Below are 18909 nucleotides of genomic sequence, written 5' to 3' on the forward strand. Positions count from 1 at the left end.
TCCGTACAAAAGAAAAATACTGTTTATTCCACACAACTACATCAAGTGCTTCTTCCCCATTCTTCCCTCCCCACCCCGCACTCCAGCCCTCAGCAGGCTTTGCCCCTTGTCGGGGGGACAGTCAGAACCTCAGTGTCAGGGCCTGGCCTATGAGACAGGAAGGGAATCTAGGCATAGGAAGGTGAGTGGGTCCAAGGACACAAAAAACGTCAGTGTCTCTCTCATTCCAAATTCAAGTGTGTTTCTCAATCTGCGTGGCCAAATTCTTTCCTGGGCCCCCACTGGACAGAATGCCGTGGATAGCGCAGGGCCGAAGACCCCAGCTGATTCACCGGGCCATAGAAAGTCTTGGTCTTTCTTTCATTTAAAACAAAAACAAACAATACCACACGCAGACAGTTAAATCACTTCTGCCCCTTCTCCTGCTTAAGCTCTGGCTTCCGTCCAGAGTCCAGAAAGGTGCTTTCAAAACAAAAGTTATATAGACTCCCTTCGGAGCCTGGTGCTACCAGAAACAAAGCAGAAAACCCACCTCGGGTACAGATAGCTGCTCCGCAAGGGGCCTACGGTGGGGGAGCAGGAGCAGAGACAGCAAGCCTGTGAGCTCTGCCTTGGGCCCTATCAGGGGTACTCTGCACGCCCCCGCCTGCGGAATTCAGCCTGCAAAAATTCTGCCCCTCGGAAAGACCTACCCATCCTTCTTGGAGAGGACAAAATGGTTTCATTCTCGTCCAGCCTCAGAAGACAGATTTAGAAAAGGGAGGAGCTGAGAAAGCATGGCCAGGCCTAATTTAGACCAGAACTTCATTATCTCTTTTCTTTTCCCAGACCAGGACAGATGGTATCCCCCTGCATCTCCCCTGCTATGGACACACCCTGGATTATAGGCTACTCCCAGGGCTCCAGCTGTGACCCACTTGTCTCTCCCAAAAAAGAACGCATATCTGAACGCAAGTGTTCGAGGGTGAAAAGCTGCTTCTCTCTAATTTACTGAAGGGTAAGTCACTGAATCCTTTACCAACCCCAGTACTTTGTCTTCTTACTGAAAATGTTTACCATGTCTCTCCCCAGTGAGCTCCTCACCCCATGCAGACAGGGTGGATAACCTTAACCTTGAGTGTGAAGCCTCCTCCCCCACCCCGGGGAGACACTCTGTCTCCTGGGAGCCTGGGGCAGGCAAGGTGCCCGCCTGCTTCCTCATTCTCACCACACTCGTGAAGGTTTAGTTGGTCTGAACGCAGTGGGGCAGGTAGGGATGTGTGTGTGTGTATGTGTGTGTGTGTGGCAATTTGACACACACTTGTCCTCTCACTGGCAGGGCTACCAAGAGGGTGGCCACTGCGGCAAGGGAGGGCCTGCCAGGGACCAGGTGTAGGCAGGAAACAACAGCAAGCCAGAGGACGCCAGACTAGGTGACAGCTCTGCCACCAGTGACAGTGGGGGTGGGGATGTGCCCTCGCCTCACAGCCACTTCATCAGGCTGTATCGTGTGAGGTGCGGTGGAGGGCAGCTGCTACGGACCTGGCTCTGTGACTTGTGCCCCTTTAGGGGACGGTCTACACAGCAAGTCTGGGTTCACCTAAGCCCTCCTCTTAGCGCTCTCCTGACCTCCCAGAGAAATAATACTAAGTTCCGGGGGCTGTCCAGCCACCGTGAGGCTGCAAACTCACTTAGCAGCTCGGACGAGATGCCAGCCCTCAACGTGCCATAGCTAGCCTCTCTACAGGTGACACCCATCCTGCCTTGGGGGTCTTCTTGATTCAGAGGAGCACGGGGGGGGGATGGGGGGAGACAGGGACTGTTTGCACAAACACGTGGTCTCCGACTTTGGACAAAATAAGATTTCTCCTCCAGTATCCAAGGCTCTAGTCTCAAAGAAAATTAGAGTTAAGTCACCTTCTGCAAGAGACCTTCCTGGGCTGCCATCCGTTCTTTCTGGATGTTGGCCTTTTCCCTAGGGCCTTGCTCTGGTTTAGTGCTTCATTTGCCCCCTCTGAGAAGGCCCGGTACTGGGTGGGGGGTGAGTAGGAGGACCAGAGAGAGAGTCAGCGTTCCTTCCCTCATTTTTCTCCAGGCTGCTGCGAGCTTGGGCAATGGGATTTTCCAGGCTGCCCATTCTTTAACCCTCCCTGTTAGTGGGGGAGATAGGGTTAGGGCAGGGATCAGATGAAAGTCTGGGAGGATGGGCTTATTTACCAAGTTCCCACCCTGCTGTCGGCCCAGGTCAACTCCAGGACAGCTAGAATTCAAAGCTGCTTCCTTCCAACATGGATTAAAGTGAAAAGATTCTGCTTTAGTGCAATTCCCCCCAAAAGGAATCAGGAAGAAGTGGGAAAGGAGATCACGTGTTCTAGCCCCAGGGCTGTGGGAACCTTCTGACCTTGAAGGCAAGGCAGACACTGAGCCTGACCTTCTGAGCAGTTCATCACACTTTTCAGACCTGTGCCTCTTGGGTCCTTTGGGGGGGACAGTGTGCCTGCAGGCAAAGGGTGGGAGGGGAGGCTGCGGGTTCACGGGGCAAGCTGCTATACCTGTCGCACTTACACACAGGAGCAAAGGGGAAGAGAGGGCGGAGAGAGAATGCCATCAAAAACAAGAGCTAATGGCCAGGGGTCCTTTGGGGGCTGCTGCGGCCCTGCCCCAAGGACGGGGCGTGTCTGGTTCCCAACCAGAATTCACCCTTCGAAAACCACATTAGCAAAGTGCTTCTTTAAGTGACACCACTTAAGGGAGGGGTCCCTCGGCGTGACTGCCCGAGCCTGGGGCTCTCCGGTGGGCCCCTCTGCCCTCCCCATGCTGTGAGAGACGTGGAGGAGAGGAGGGAGGCAGTGGACACACATGCACACAGTGGAGTCTCACGACCCAGGACAAGCACAGCTGCACGCGGCAGAACACAGGTGCCGTCCCGGCAGTGGCTGCAGCCGGTGCCGAGGGAAAAGTACAAAGTGCTGGAACGCAGGGCTGGGGGCCGAGCCCTAGGGGATCTGAAAGACATTCAGCTTGCTGGTGTTCTTGAGGGTCTGGCGCCGATTGCAGAACCAGACCCGCACGACCTCCCGGTCATAGTTGAGCTCCTTAGCAATCTCGGTGATCTCCTGGCCTGTGGGCAGTGGGTTCTTCTCGAAGTAGGCATTCAGAGCCTCTATGGCCTGGGGGGTGAAGGAGGTGCGGCGTTTGCGTTTCTTGGAGGGCTCACCTCCCACAAACTCCATCAGGTTCTGCTGCCCTTCCTGGTTCCGGAGTTCGGCTTCGTTCAGCCACTTTTCCAGCACTGGCTTCAGCTTCTGGGCACTCTTGGGCGTGATGTCCAGCTTCTCGAACCTGTGGGTGACCCGAGGCCGGCCAGGGAAGGGACAGGGAGAATGTCTTATTCCCTGCACTGGGCTGTGAGTACTCTCCACAAGGGGCCACTCCTCTCAGGAGTGGTGACACTGGACTAAATGTACCCCTCACCGCCCCCACCAAGACCACCCTGGCCCAGCCAAGCCCAGACTCCTCAGACTGTCCTGTATCCCAGGTCATACCTGGGAGACCACTCCCATGGCCTCAGTTCAGTAGTGCAAGGTTAACAGCGCAACTGCTGTATGAATAACTCTTCCAGAACATTCACACCCCAATGAGTGAGGTCCTCTGAGGAGTTGTCTAGAGAGGCCTTCAGAGATGGCACATGGATGTCACGAGTGCCACCTCTCCAATTCAGCCTCACAGCAGTGTCACTAAGTCAGCAACTCTTTCTGGCCAAGCCCAGATGCGACCGGGCACCCGCTCTAGCAGTCACGCTCGGCTAACCCGGGGAGCGCGCAGGCACCTTTGGGCCATCCCTGAGCCACGCGCTCCTTCTTGTTTGAAACCCTCTGCCCTCCTTTGATGCTGGCACCAGCACCAGTTTGAACACTGCACACAGAAAACCCAGCGCCATCCCTTTGTAGTCATGCTTGGAGGAGTGGGAGATGGAGCATGACAGGGGCCGGGGGAGCGGGGGCGCGGTGGAGAGCCCAGTCAGTACGGAAGGTCCCGCTTTTGTGACCAGCCTCATAGGCTGTACTTCTTTCCCCGTAGGGTTCCTGAATGGATTAGGGTCTTGGGTTTTCCCCACCAAACGACCACAGAAATGCTCAGAATTGGAGGATAAACTTCAGAGGGCCCTCAGACGGATGGGATCAGTCTTTGGCTACTCTAGGTGTTCATGTCGACCCTTAAAACAGCCTTCCTGATGTGGAAGGAGGCAGGAGCAAAGGAGAACATGGAAAGGAGCCATGCGCCTAGGTCCCGATGAGTGCCCGGCAACATGAGGTGCCCGAGCAGGCCTTACTCACCGGCAGATAGCTGACTGGCTATAGGCTGGGCCTTCCGTGGCAGTCAGAGCCTGACCCACCTGAGTCTGCGTGAGGCCCAGGGACAGCCGTCGGATCTTAAAGTTCTTGGCAAACTCCCGGATCTCCTCCAAGTTGATTCCATCCTCATCCAGACTTGGGGTATGTGGCTCTAGGCCAGAGGAAGGGACCAGAGGTGAGTGTGTAAGACAGAGGATATCATTGCTTATCTAGCTTATTGGCCTGGCCTGGTAAAGTAGTGAGGGATGAGGACATTTGACAAAAGGCCCATGTACCCACCCTTATTACCCTCCTCACCCCTATTCCCTAAACACAAAGACTTGTGGGAAAGGAGCCTGGACTAACCTGTCGGGAAGTAGGGGTCTATTTTCAAGTTCTTTTCGCTCTAATGGCCGACCCTCCCCCATTCTCCCTACTCCTAGCTCCAAACACACCATAGCCATCCACATTCCTTAAATACTGGGTGAGAGACCAAAGGAGAGACAGCCAATGGGTTGGTTTCTCAAGGAAGCAGCCTCCACTATCATTATGCCTAGAATCCAGCTCAGCAGGAATGAGAATAAGAAAACCAATCCCAGGTGTCAGGCCTTTGCCCTTCCCCTTTGGACTCTAGAAAGTTTATTAAGGACAACAGCATCTAAAGGCGCTGAGGTATTTGAATTAATGCCTCCTGTCCTCTTCTCTACAACCTTCTCCAGGAGCCACTTACTGGATACCAACTGGCTGACAGTAGGGGTCTCAGAGCAGGTGATTGGAATGGGAGCAGAGGCAGACGGCTTGGCCGCTGGGGCTGGGCTGGCGATGACCACCGCAGGCTGGGGCACGGCTGGCGTGGGCTGGATGGGCTGCACCTATGAGAAGAGAGCCAATGAGTCCCTACCGCCCACCTGCCTGGCTCAGGGGGCTGCAGTCCCTGCAAGGACCAGAGGCAGGGCAAGATGGGCATGAAATCCTCACTCACCTGGCACACTCCTACCTATGTGCCATCACAAAGCAAGACCAGAAGCTACTTACTAGCACTCACCCAACAATCATGACCAAGTTGGAGCCTCACAGGCACCTGTGACGCAGGCAGGTCAGAGGCTCAGAAGGGCTCAGTACACTTGGTCAAAGCCCCAACAAGTATCCACCCTTGAGATAACTGCTCTCAAATCCTTTCCCTCATAGCAGAAACCGAAACCTGATTCTAGGGCCTCCCAGGTCCAAACTGTCCATTGACAGGGAACTGGCAAGTGATTCCTGGGACTTCCCTACAGTGAGATTCTGTGCAGCTATTAAAAAGAGTAGAGTAAATCTTCCAATTACTGACAAGCAAAGAGCTCTGGGTCACAGTGCTAAGTGGGAAAAAAGGTAAAGTGAAAACAGTTTTTGGAGAATAATTCCTATTAAAAATTCATATGAGTTTCCAGGAAAAAAAAATCTGGAGGCATATAAGGCGAGTTGTCAACAGAAGTCATCTCTGGAGGTGGAACTGGAAAGGATTTTTACTTTTTTCCATTACACATAATATTGGGATTGTTATAAAAATCATGTATCATATTTATCATCAAGAAAAACTATAAATATATGAAATTAGTATTTTTTGTATGATTTTTTTGAGTAAACTCTACCCCTACATGGGGCTAGAACTCATGACCCCGAGATCAAGAGTCACATGCTCTACTCGGAGGGGAGGGGGGTGGCGGAATGGGATAGGCTGGTGATGGGTAGTAAGGAGGGCACATATTGCATGGTGCACTGGGTGTTATACGCAACTAATGAATCATCGAACTTTACATCAAAAACCAGGGATGTACTGTATGGTGACTAACATTATATAAAAAAAAATTTTAAAAAAAAAGAGTCCCATGCCCTACTGACTGAGCCAGCCAGGTGCCCCAGTATGATTTTTTTTTTTTAAAGCTTCCTGAAAAATGCAGATTTCTCTAGGCTGGGTCCTATTCCCTGGATTCTACCTCTTGATAGCTTTTAAGTCTATTCCCTCTTCAACTCCAGAACCTTATTAGCCTTTGGTCAGGTCTCCTCGTTTCTTGCTAGAACCGTTTCAGCTGCTTCCTCACAGGGGACAAGGACTCAAGTCTTGCCACTGTTCAGTTCTTAGCTCCACCTGGATAAGAGCTAATGCTTGTTTGTGTTTTTTAAGTAGGTTTCATCCCTAGAGTAGATCCCAGCATGGGGCTTGAACTCACAACCCTGAGATCAAGACCTGAGCTGGAACCAAGAGTCAGATGCTTAACTGACTGAGCCACCCAGGCACCCCTCGGGGCAATTTCTTTTTAATACACATCTAGCCACTTCCCTGCTAAAAACCCTTCCATGACTCCCCACTACATAATAACAGTGATAAAATAAAAGCACCATTTCCCCAGTGCTTCCTGTATACCAGAATGTTAACTGTCTTATGTGTAACATATCCGTTAACATTCATAACCTTCTGAAGTTGGTACTCTGATCATCTCCATGTTACAGATAGGCTAAGGCATTATTCACAAAGCTTGGAAGCAGCACACTGCATTTGAGAGCCATGGCCTCAACATCACCTGAGAACTTGCTAGAAATGCAAACTCTTGGGCTCCACTCCAGCCCTACGGAATAAGAAACTCTGGGGGTGGCGGGATATGTGTGTGTGCCGGGAATCTGCATTCCAACAAGCCCTCCGGGTGGTCCTGACACACACTCAAGTTTGGGAACCGCTGCTCTGTCTGGCACATTATCATTCCTGCATTAGGTAAAGGGGGGCCCACTCTCCCACCCAACTCATCCCTTTAGATTAGTTCACCGTCCCTTCTCTATGCAGCCTTGCTGAACTCCCCAGTCTGTCAGGAGCTCCCTTCTCTGGGTCCCCAGGGCATCTTATCAGGTCCCTATCATAGTCTTTGTCACGCTGGCTTGCAACTGTCTCCCGCGCTGGGCTACCTAAGACTAGGAAGGACGTCTTACTCATGTCTAGATCTTCAGCACCTGGAATATAGTAGGTACTCAAAAACTGCTCCTGGAATGAACAAATAAAGGAATAATCAAAGCCACAGTGCAGAGTGAAGGGGTGAGGTGGGAGGGGGTGCCAAATAACCTCCTGGGGCTCTTCTGGTGGTCTGTTCACCCCGGAGCTGATCGAGACGCAGTTTACTTTGACCACCTCTCTGGCCTTCTCAGCCTGACACTGGCCTCTGAGGGCACGTCCGCGTGTTTTGGGTGTGTGGGGGTGGGGGTGGGGGAGTGCTCCTTCCCTAGGGGGGAGTATGTGGGGACTCTCTTGGGCCTTCTACCCTGGGATTTCCCCTCACTTTGGAGAGATGCTCTGTTTCCCAGGGACTTCAGAAAATAATCTTGTCCTGCCCTGCAGTCTTGAGGGAGGCAGCCCATGCCAGACAGCCCTGACGGCTGCCCCCCCCCACCCCTGCCCTTGCCCCACCCCAGCCCTGGTACCTCACTCTTAGCAGGGGACTCAGGCGTGCTTGCCTTCCGGACAGCCACAGGCGGAGGCAGGGGGCTGCTAGCCAGGGTTGCAATCACCTGGCCCTGGGCGTTCAGCAACAGCTGGGGTGTCACAGCCTGGACCTGCAGGCCCTGGGCTGGTGCTGGGGCTGCCACGCTGGCCGAGTTCACGACCCACGGAAGTGCTCCAATAACCTGGGAGGAAACAACGCAGGGCCCCGCGGGTGTGAGGCCAGTGTCCAGTCCTGCCCTTGACCCAAACCCCCACGCTGGCAGGGGAAGGGACTTAAATCATTTCACCCTTCTGCACCTCAGTTTCGTTATCACTAAAGAAAAGGGTTCAGCCTCTGGGAGCCGTTCCCTTTATTCGATCTCCAGAGTGGTGGTGGGGCGGGAGCGGGTCTGCACAGTGAGTCACACAGCCCTGATGCGAGTCCCTGCCCTGCCACATTTTAGCAGGTGGCTTCATTTCTCCGACCCTCAGCCTTCTCCCCTGTGAAAGGGGAATGAAAATCTCCACCTAATAGGCCTGCACTCAAACTGAGGTGAGCTGATGTGTGAGAAAGCACCTCACACAGAGCCGGGCTGCAGAGTGGGCGCTCCACCGATGAAAGCCCCCAACAAAGGGAACGCCTAGAGGGCGGGGTGGGGGCTATGCCCCTGCCTGGCACCGGCGCAGAGCGGCCGCACCAGGCACAGCGACAGCGGCCAGACACCCTGTTCGAGTTTCTTTGACACTTCGCCCGAGTCGTGGCCCCCCCAGGCAGCTTCTCCACGGCCCCCGCCCCTCGGCCCTGCCTTTGACCACTTGCCTGTCCCTGAGCGTTGGTGAGGATCTGACTGCTGATCCCCGGCATGCTGGGAATGGCGTTGGCAATGACCGGAGTGGTAGTGAGGGAGCCTAGGATCTGGGTCTGTCCCCCGAGGGAAGCAGCACTGATCTGTGGGTGGAGAAAGAGCCTTGCTCAGAGGCCAAGGGGCAAGAAGGAGCCCAAGGCAGAGAGGAGAAGGCTGAGGGCTGGGGGGGCGGGGAGAGATACAGGCGCTGGGCAGATGTGACTGTGGCCTGCAGGCCCGTGTCCACCAGCTGAAGAGTATCCAGGGCCAGGGGCTGCAGGGGGCTGGCAGGGAGGGGTGGGGCCGCTGCCATGGAAGGGTAACTCTGGCTCATCTCTCAGGCCAGGCCTGGGAGGACGGAAAGTCCAGACTGGAGGAGCCAATGTGATTCTAGTCACATCGAACAGCTCCCCTGCCAAGCCAGGAGCCACACTGGCCAGACGCTGGCGTGGGGCCGGGAGCCTCTCGTTCCGCCTTAGCTACGGCTCCCAAGTGTGCAATCCCCAGACATCCTCCCACCCTCCAAGGCCGGTCCAGTGGTTCAGGTTCTGGAGAATTTGCCCGGCCCTCTTGGCGGAGCTTGTCTGCTCTTGTCTGGGACGGACGGGCTGGCAGACACAAGGAGGAGACCTCAGAGGGAGCCGTCTCTGCTGATGTGTTGGAAAAGAGCCGTATCCGGGGGGTTGGTCCTCCACCTCCTTCCTCCCCTGTGGGAAGGGCCAGTTTCCACCCTTGGCCCAAGATTCGGTCCATCCCTGGTCAGCTTACAATTCCTGGGCTCAGCGCGAAGCCCGCAGGCTGGACGGCGATCTGTGGGGGGGTGTCCGGCTTGGGGGTGGGGGCAGTAGCGGCGGCAGCAGTGGGCTGCGGGAGAACAGGCGTGGTCTGCAGCAGCGGCTGGGTCTGGAACAGCGTCTGGGGCTGGGCTGCCGGCCGGGGCTGGGTGGGCGAGGAGGCGGCCTGTACCGGTGGGACGGCTTGTACCGGTGTCGGGAGAGCGGCGTTCAGCACGGCAGCTGCTACGGAGCAAGGCAGAGACAGGGGTGCTCAAACGCCTAGCCGCGGCCCCAGAGCGGCTCCTCCCAAGGGATGTGGCACAAGCATGAGAGGGGGTTGGGAGAGCGGGGCAGAGGGGACAGGCGGCTGTGATTCCCTTGATCCTTGCAGGGGCAGCACAAGACAACATCTCTCATCCCCCCTCCCTTGGGCCTGGAGATGCAGAGGTTCAAAACCAGAAGTCGGATCTTCTTGCAGTCCTTCTCAGGAGGCTGGTCATGGGGTGCGTTCTGGCGTGGGGGGAGAGGGGCAGTCTCAGTTGGCGGAAGTAGGAGAGGCCTGCTGGGCCAGCATGGTGTCATGGCCTAGAGTCCGAGGTGGTGCAGCAGCTCTGTGGCTGGGTGCCTGGGACACCGAATCCAGACTCCAGGGCTGTGGCCCCGGTGGGCCAAGGGTTCTGAGTCCAACATGGCAAGCACGCGTGCAGGGAGAGTAGTATAGGGTGGTGGGGGGCCTGGTGCAGTCCTGGGGAAGAGCTGCCGTTACCTTGCAGACCGGCTAAAGGTGGCTTGAAAATCCCCCCCGTGGGAGAAGCAGCTGTCAGTCCTGGGAGGGTGGCCACGGTTGCTGTAGGAATTGTCCACACGGCCAGCCCCTGCTGACCAGCCACTTGACCTGCAATACTGATGGGGATAAGAAGAGGTTGAGTAACTGCCCCTGCTGGAACCATAACTCCTGTCAGAACTGTGGCTAAGTTTTCCTGAGTCAAGACCTGCAAAAGCAAACAAGATTTCAAAAAGAAAAGAAAAAATAAAAAATCAACATCCATAGCGCAAACACCGGGTCTCTCGGACCCAGCTGAGCACAAACAAAGCATTCTGAGGGCGGTGGGGGGAGAGGCCGCGTGAGGGTGGGGAAGAGACAAGCCCTAGCTGGAGGCCCAACCCTGAGGGGGTGCCTGGAGCGCACGATCCTGTCTTCAGAGAAGCTGCCCCCATCGGAGACAGGGCCTGGCCCTGCTCACGGGACAGCAAAGGAGGCACAGGCACCGTCTGTCGCCTCCTAGGCCTTTCCTCGGCCCTTGCCCACAGGACTGGTGCTTTGTGGCCAGGAAGCAGGGGCGGGCACTGGTGGAACCAACTGGTTGAGGGCCGACACGGGCCTCTGGGAAGCTCTGATAGAGGAAACCCCTGCTGGATGCCTGGCAAATCTGTGCCTGGAGCGAAAGGCCACAGGGAGCTCAGCATGGCTCGGGGATCCGGGAGGCAGCTTCTCACTGCGCTGGGGCTGCCCCCTGGCTCGAAATGAGGACTCTGAACAATCCATTAACTCTTCCAGGCATCCCCACTGGAGGGGCTAACAAGGGCATTCACTTCTTTAGTCATGAGATAAATGGAGACGCCTGTGGCACCAAAGAGTTAATGCTATCCCTCCCTACAGTCCTCCCTGGACCCACGGATATGACTTGGCAAACACGCATCTAATTTTCCCAGTGGGCCTGATCTGGGGTAGGGGAGAGGCCAGGGGGTGCCTAGTAGGGGATTCCCTCCTCCACGCCACAGCCCCTTCCCTGTTCTGCCCGTGGAAATTCCCACATCCCGCGGCCACCCCACATTGGCTGTCCCATGCTTTGCTCCTGCCCGGGACCCTCTGTTCAGCTCTCCGGGTGGCCCTTACCTGGGGGGCAGCTTGTACAGCCAGTGGCGTCAGGGTCTGCGATGCCTGAGGCTGGCTCGGGGCTTGGCTGAAGGTGGCAAGAGCAGGGGCAGGGCTCGGAGGGATCCCCGGGAGAGACTTCACTTCACGTGGCATGGAGAGAAAGGACAAGGAGTGAGCCTGGCGTGAGCGGAGGGAGCACAGCATCTTGCTGTAGCCTGAAGTGGCAGCTCCCAGCCTCACACTGTGTTTCTGCATAACCCAAGGCCAATCGCTGGCCTTCCCTGGCCCCGCAGAGACTGCTTCCCCAGTGCTGCCGGTTGTGAGAACGGGAGGCTGGGGAGCCCTGTGCCAGACCTGCAAGGTAGGTTACCCTCTTCCCACCTCTAGTTGAAGAGAACGCAGGTATGCACAGCTGGCTCTGTCTCTCATTTCCTGGCTCCGCAGGACACGGTGGCCTATCACATAATCAGTAGAAGGGCCTGAAGGGAATGCGTGTCAGGGAGGGAAGGAGCTAGGATGGATGGGAGCAACTTTCCTTGGCTCTCAGGTGACAGAATCACGGTTCGTGCCACCTGTGGGCTTCTTTTTGGATGCAGGTGCTGGCTTGGGGAAGGCCACAAGGATTCCCGTGGGATGAAGCCCTTGAAGTGACAGTCCCTGAAAACTGGACTCCGGAACCCAGGGGCACTCCAGGCTGGGCAGCGTTTCTCTGCCAGTGCCTGAGGTCTGAAGTCTGGAAGAGAAGCTTCACTGAGCTTCTAAAGGAACGTCCTATAAACCGGAGCTTTTCACCCACGTTATCGCTTCCCCTTGCTCCCTTGGCTTAGTCAGGTCCTGAGGACCCCCACCAGGAAACCTCTTCAAAGCCACACAACAATAAGGAGAGGGGCTATTATTTAATACATGGTGAGACTACGGATGGGGTGATGGAGGTTAGACCAGATTGGTGGCCTCTTAAGCCTGGCTGGGCATGGATTTCCAGGCCCTCATCTAGGCCTCCTGAATCAGAATGTCCAGGAGTGGGGGCCAGCAACCTCTCCTCTCTCCCTTCTTTCTTTTAAGCTCACTTGTGATACAGCTCACAGCCAGAGTGGGAGCCACAGAATTAGATAGCCTTCCAACCTGCGTTCCCAGCCCCCCTTTTAATCTGGAAAGGCAGCAACCTAACTCAGGCCTGTAATGTTCACAGTATATAATGACAAAAAATCCAATTGCTTAAGGAATTAAAGAGACAAACAGGCAACAACTAAAGCCTTCTAAAATTCAAACAGAAAACAAAATGGCAGGTTTATCTCCACTGTGGAGGGGAAATACAGTTCTAACTACTGAAAAAAATCAGAGAACGTAAGGACACTCTGAACCTATGAAAATTTAAAAAATATTTTGCTTGACAAAATTTTATGAAATTTAAAAAAGAGAAAGTAGGAACATGGGAATGTGATGGACATGAATGAAAAAAGCTTACCGTCTAAAGAAAGGACATGTTCATTTTACTAGGATTTATTTCCAAAGTGGGGCCCAGGGTCCAAGGGTTTGCATACAGTTAGGGCTTTTGTCACTTCCTGTGAGACTGCTTTTCAGAAAGACTGAACCAATTCACAGCATTTTCAATAATGTTCCTATTTCTTCACAGGGCCACCCAACTTAGGTTTTATCACTGTTTATTTATTTTTCTGGCTTAATAGGCATGTGGTACCTTATAGCCAATTACATGTCCTCTCATCGATAGATTTTGTATTTTTCCATGTGATGACTCCCTCCTATGTACACAACGGACTTCTCTTCAAAAGGAATTCGAGTAGACTATACCTCAAAGGAAAAAACAAATTTTTCAAAGGACCAGTACAAAGGCACTCAAAGCAGTACCGGTTATGACAATGAACAACCAGACAGTTTGGCCACAGCCAAACCCAGAATCAGGTGTGTGAATCTATAACAATAAGGAAAGGGGCCTATGAATAATATGGTGGTTAAGTGTTCTATTACGGTCTACCCTTGGTGGCCACAACCATATAAATACATACTTGCGACAAGGAGCGGGTAGTAATTTAGAGCGATCTAAATCACTCGATCTTTTTCATCCTGAAAAGGTTTCCCATTACTTAGTTTTGTTTGAAGAGGAAACTCTTCTTAATATTGCGTAACTAGAAAGACTGCAAGGCCACAGTCTAAGCTGGCAACTTCTTGGAGGTACGGTCAAAATGCCTCCCTTACCTTCTTGGTGACCACTAAAATTTCCTTTCCAGAGAACAGGACTTTCATGAAAGGCTTAAATATACAAACCTCCGGAAGAAGACGCACACTGCCATGAACAGTCATACTAAGGTGTAAATAGTTGATTTAGGGTCCGTTTCTGAGAGCAGGTTTGGACGAGAACAGAATTAAGGCACCAGAAGAAATGAGACATGGAAGACAGATTAAAGAGTAAAAAGGGATGGGGCGCCTGGGTGGCTCAGTCGGTTAAGCGTCCGACTCTTGACTTCAGCCTAGGTCACCATCTCAGGGTCCTGAGATCGAGCCCCACATCAGGCTCCATGCTGAGCATGAGCTTGCTTAAGATTCTCTCTCTCCCTCTGCCCCTCCCTGACCTCCCTCTCTTAAAAAAGAAAAAAAAAAAGAGTGAATAGGGAAATCAGGACACCGTGGATAAACCTGGGATACCTCCCAAATTTTCTGAAAAGGGGCCCGATCCCCACCATGGAAAGGAATCAGAAGGGGGGCCAGATGAACATCCTTGTCTTGGCTGCCTGCTCTCCAGGGCACTGCCCCACGGGGGCAGGTGACGCCCACCCTGGCCTCAACACGGATCGGAGCATTTCTAGGCTAGGAGAAAACAGTCATGTTCTTGCCATTCCTTTATTCAAAAGGAGAAAAAATAACCCAGGGTTACTAGGGTCCCCAGTGAATCTGCACACTGATTTGCGGGTATAGCAAGGGATGCGACGCCTTGCAGTTCTCTTACTCGGGAGTTGCTGTTTCCCGAAAGCCTGTCCTCACTTGCTCTCTTCTTGGCTCCGGCTCTTGGCCCACCCCCATCTCAGCCCAGATCTCCAACCTAGGGAAGGGAAGATAAGCAGAAGCCTAGGGGAGATGAATCGTGGAGTTCTGGGGGGACTGACTAAGGAGGTCCCAGGTTTCCAGCAAAAGCTGGAAAGCATCAGTGACGAAAGTCCAGGAAAGGGTGCCCCACGGCGAGAAAGCCACGCCTGGCACCAGTCCCAGCCTCTAGAACGGCCCTGGTTGTGTCGCAGCTACACTGCAGGGTAATTAGGAGAGGCCGTGTGGGTGAATCACGTCTCTCCATTCCCCATACAGGAGAATCGAACTCTCGCCCCTAAGTTGTCTTTAGAGGACAACACAAATAAGGCCACCAGGCTTGACTCACAGCAGCCCAGCTGGGAAGTAAGGAGCTGAGATTCTGGAAGGTCCTACCTCACTCACACCCTCAGTCCAGGGGGGGAACATGCCCTCCTACCCCCAGCTGCTGGGACCTCCCAGACGTACCACTGAAGGTACCGAGTTGGAAGGGCTGTCAGGATCCCAAAGACCTAGTCCTTTCTGCATTGGGCCTGAGGGTCTGGCCTAGATAGGGAGAGCTCCCTCTCTCAGGTGACTTCAATCCCTTCAACGGAGCCTTGCCTCTCCCCATGCACCTTAGCCTGACCATCTCAGCTCAGGTGTGGAAGTGACTGAAACCAGATCTAGAGTTCCCGGGACAAGGAGGGCAGGACAGCCCTGGCAGCTGAGTGGAAGGAGAGCTGTGGCCAGAGGCTGCCCAGTGGACAGGAAGACAACAAGACCCTAAGGCCACCCAGGGCCCAGGGGCTCATGCTGGCTCTCCAAGGAGCCCGAGAAAGAGACTCGGGTAGAGCAATGCCAGATGGGAGCGATGGCCTCATACCAGTTGCCTCAGCAGAAGAGTCCGGGTTGTCTGGCCCGGCTTCGCCAGCGGGTTCACTCGCTTCGCCAGGGCCTCTGCTCTGGGAGCCCTCGGCAGCCACACCCTCCAGCCCTTTGCCCTCCTCCTCGGCAGAGATCTGGGCATCCACTCCGACTTCCAGCACGCGGATGGTCTCGTGGCCTGACATCACGATGACCTGCAAACACAGCACAGGGGACTTCGCTGGTGCGGAGCGGCCGGTCGAGCTCCTGGGGCGCACAGCTCTGGGTTTGCTGGGCGACAGCGGAGAGGGCACTTCAAGACTCGGACCTCCTGCCTGAGGGCTGCGTGCTCGGTGGCAATTTCACAGCCTGGGGCAGGCTGCAGCTCCCTGATTCCAGGAAAGGAGCTTCTAAAAGGAACTGGGGGCCTGGTGACAGGGGAGGGCTTGACATGTGCTGGAAAAAGCCCCACAGAGCCAAACCACTTGGGGATATTTCTATTTGCCCCCCTTCGTGGACTCAGTTCAGGGAGTGGCAAGTGGCCTATCCCACTGCCTTGCAAGGGTGTCCTCTTAGCTGCTAGGATATAGGAGTGTGGGGATGAAGGTCCCTCACACAGTACCCACAGCTTCAGCTGGGCCAAGAAGCAAATCCCTCTTCCCTTCTTTGGAAACCTTATAGAAGTTCCCTCAAAGATAGAAGGGGGTGGAAAATGAATGCTCCACAATGTTGAGTAACTGTTTAAGCTCGTGATTCCTTTATTTCCAAGACCCCGGGGTAAAGGCCAAGATTTCCCTGGGAGCTAACTTCCTGAAATGAGGGTCAGGAATCCTGGAGATGCGGCTTCATGCCCCACCTCCCTGGGACTGGAGCTTTGGACCCCGTGGGCCTGCCTGCAGGTCCAGTCGTGCCATCTGCGGGCATGCCCGACCTCGAGGGAAGCTTCCACATCCCAGTGGTGCAGGCAGCCCCTGGGCCTCCTTGGAACACCCGGTCTTCTTCTCCTGCTCCAACAGCCAACACGCCTTGGCTCTTTACCTCCAGCACTGATGGGCTCTGAATTGGGCCACTCAAGAGTCAGGAACACTCTGTATATTCAAAAGCTCTGTCAGGCCTCGCCTGCACTTGGCCTGTACCCAAAGGCACTCCCACAACACAGTCCTGAAGCCTGAAAATTGAATCCAGCCAGAGATTGCTGGAAAAAGTGACAATGTAACCCATCAGGGACGTATGAGTGAAACAAACTTCCAAAAGCAGTTCCCTTTCTGATGCAAACTTGACCTATGAGGGACTTCAGTCCAATTACATTTTAAGAGATGTTAGTCTTTTTTTTTCCCTTTTAAAAAGTGATGTAATAAATATGTTCAGTACAAAAAATGATAAAATATATATAAGAAAAAACAGTAAATTACATGATGTCCAAATCTTTCCTTCTGTAAACATATACATATTTGTGTATATATTTTTAAATTTTTATTTAACTTGTCTTTTTAAAGTAAACTCTACCTCAATGTGGGGCTTGAACTCAGGACCCCAAAATCAAGAGTCACAACCAAGCCAGCCAGGTGCCCCACACACATTTGTTTATTTTAATTTCACTTTTTAAAGTCACAGCTTAGGGGCACCTGGGTGGCTCAGTCAGTTAAGTGTCAGTCTTCGGCTCAGGTCATGATCCCGGGGTCCTGGGATCGAGTCCTGCATCAGGGCTCCCTGCTCAGCGGGGGCCTGCTTCTCCCTCTGCCCCTCCCCCCCAGCTCGTGCTCTCTCTCACACTCTCTGTCTGTAATAAATAAATAAAATCTTAAAAAAAAAAAAAATGAAGTCACAGCTTAAATCCCCCAACTCAGCCCCTAAGAAGCCCTAGCTGGTAACTACATCTGGATGGGTGAAGTGACCAAGAACTTTGGTAAGAAACAGATACCGACAGGCTCTGTGGAGTATTCCCTCCCAGCCATACCCCGGGGTCCATGACACTCACTCCCCCCACCTCTTCCTGCCCCGGCATATACCTGCTCATTGACAGTCAGAGATGACTCTGGCCCAGCTCCAGGATCCATGGTCACTTGTCAGGGTGGGGTGGGGGCCGGCCCAAACCTAGCACATCTGTGGGATGACATGGGACAGGAAAAGCAAAGGCTGATGTGACACAGTATACAATTTCTACATCATCTCGAAAAGTCAGGAGTAGAATGGTAGGAAGAGAGAGAATCTAAGTTCTCCCAAATATCGGTAGAAGTAAACAGGATTCTAGAGACTTTAAAACTGAAGAGTCTTCCTACAGCATCCCCGGAGAGCCTACACTCAGGAGGAACCAGGGTGACAAGAGGAAAGAGACGGCCAGGCATCTGTCCCTGGGAGTCCCCTGGTCTGTAGGGAGAGAGCAGACCCAGCCGAACCCAAGCTGACTTTGGCCCAGACACTGAGAACCTCAGACACAGGGAAGGAGCACTCTGGCTAATCAGAGCGCTTCTCAGGGGAGGAGTCCGAGCAGACTTCCTGGAGGAGACGGTAAAGACAGGAATAAATGAAACCGGCAGTCCCCAACTTGAACATGCACGACCATCACCTGGAGCATTTATGAAAAATACAGACACCAGATTCCCCTGAAGCAAGCATCCCCAGAGAGTCTGATTCAGCAGGGGAGTCCCACAAAATCAGCTCTTAAGTGATTCTGTGGCAGTGGCCTAACGACCCTACTGGCCTTTCACACCAGAGGCAGGACAACCTCCCAGATGCATCTGGCCCAAGGCAGGGAGAGGAAGTGGGAGGAGCCCTTGTGAAGAACAGATCGGCAGGCTGGAGCCACGACCCATAGGGTCATAAGAAATAAAGATATAAAAGGGGACAAATAGGTTTAGATACTTACATAGAAAAGAAGGCAATCAACATTGACCCTGAGTGCCTCGGTGCTAAGTGTTTCTGTAACACTTTATTCGTGCTCCTTACTCAACAGTTGGGGGGATGGGGCATTATTACCACCACGGTACAGATGAGGAAACTAAACTCAGAGAAATGTTCCAGATTCCCGATCTTTCCCTTCCTCCTCTTTCAACCCTGGGTTGGTTGATCGGTCTTCCTTTTTTTGTTGTTATTTTACGGATTGAGATAAACTTCACCACTGTAACCATTTTAAAGTGCCAAACTCAGTGGAATTTAACAGATCTACAATGTGGTACAACCATCACCACGATTCAGTTCCAGAACATTTTCATCACCCCCAAAGGAAACCCCACACCCATTAGCTGTTACTCCCTTTCTCTGCCATCCCCAGCCTCTGGCAACCACTAAACTGCTTTTTTCTCTATGGATTTGTCTATTCTCCATATTTCATATAAACAGAATCGTACAATCAGTGGCCTTTGTGCCTGCCTTCTCTTACTTAGCAAAATGTTTTGTCCACGTCGTAGCCCGTATCGAGACTTTAATCCTTTTTATAGCGATGTTATAATGGATAATATTGGGTGGGTTTTTGGCACTCTCTGCACCAGCTCAGGGAGGGGCAAACCGAGGTTTCCTTTCCGAGATGAAAAGTGCATGAGACCGAGCTGCGACTATACCTAGCACTCCCGGAGGCCCGTGCCGACCCACCACCTCCCCACACAAGCAGTTCCAGAGAAAAATCTGTAAGGGCAACACTGAAACAATGATTAAGGAAAACAAGATCTTCACTTAATCCCCGTTACAGCATGTCCTGGAGTCGAGAATGAAGAAGACTATCAGACCTTTTCAAAGAAACCAGCATCTTTGCCAGAAGGAAACTTTGGAA

General features: G+C 53.3%; 1 protein-coding gene across 5 annotated transcripts in view; it reads right to left on the reverse strand.

The window, feature by feature from the left end:
• Positions 1-18909, reverse strand: part of POU6F1 (POU class 6 homeobox 1) — a 30155-nt gene continuing 11246 nt past the window's right edge. For 2 of the 5 annotated variants that reach the window (XM_045801033.2, XM_087855840.1), the window contains exons 2-11: positions 17153-17246; positions 15163-15358; positions 11280-11401; positions 10149-10374; positions 9375-9625; positions 8582-8710; positions 7761-7964; positions 5044-5185; positions 4317-4485; positions 1-3321 (exon numbers count right to left, since the gene is read on the reverse strand). In XM_045801033.2, coding sequence (XP_045656989.1) covers positions 2976-3321; positions 4317-4485; positions 5044-5185; positions 7761-7964; positions 8582-8710; positions 9375-9625; positions 10149-10374; positions 11280-11401; positions 15163-15358; positions 17153-17200 — 1833 coding nt within the window. In that variant the 5' untranslated portion in view covers positions 17201-17246 and the 3' untranslated portion in view covers positions 1-2975. Of the gene's footprint in view, positions 3322-4316; positions 4486-5043; positions 5186-7760; positions 7965-8581; positions 8711-9374; positions 9626-10148; positions 10375-11279; positions 11402-15162; positions 15359-17152; positions 17247-18909 lie in introns of those variants that run through there. The other 3 variants (XM_045801034.2, XM_045801035.2, XM_045801036.2) reach the window with 3 other exon arrangements.

The sequence above is a fragment of the Ursus americanus genome, chromosome 25 (genome assembly GCF_024610735.1).
Source record: "Ursus americanus isolate L20-20 chromosome 25, mUrsAme1.1.p, whole genome shotgun sequence".
Taxonomy (NCBI): domain Eukaryota; kingdom Metazoa; phylum Chordata; class Mammalia; order Carnivora; family Ursidae; genus Ursus; species Ursus americanus.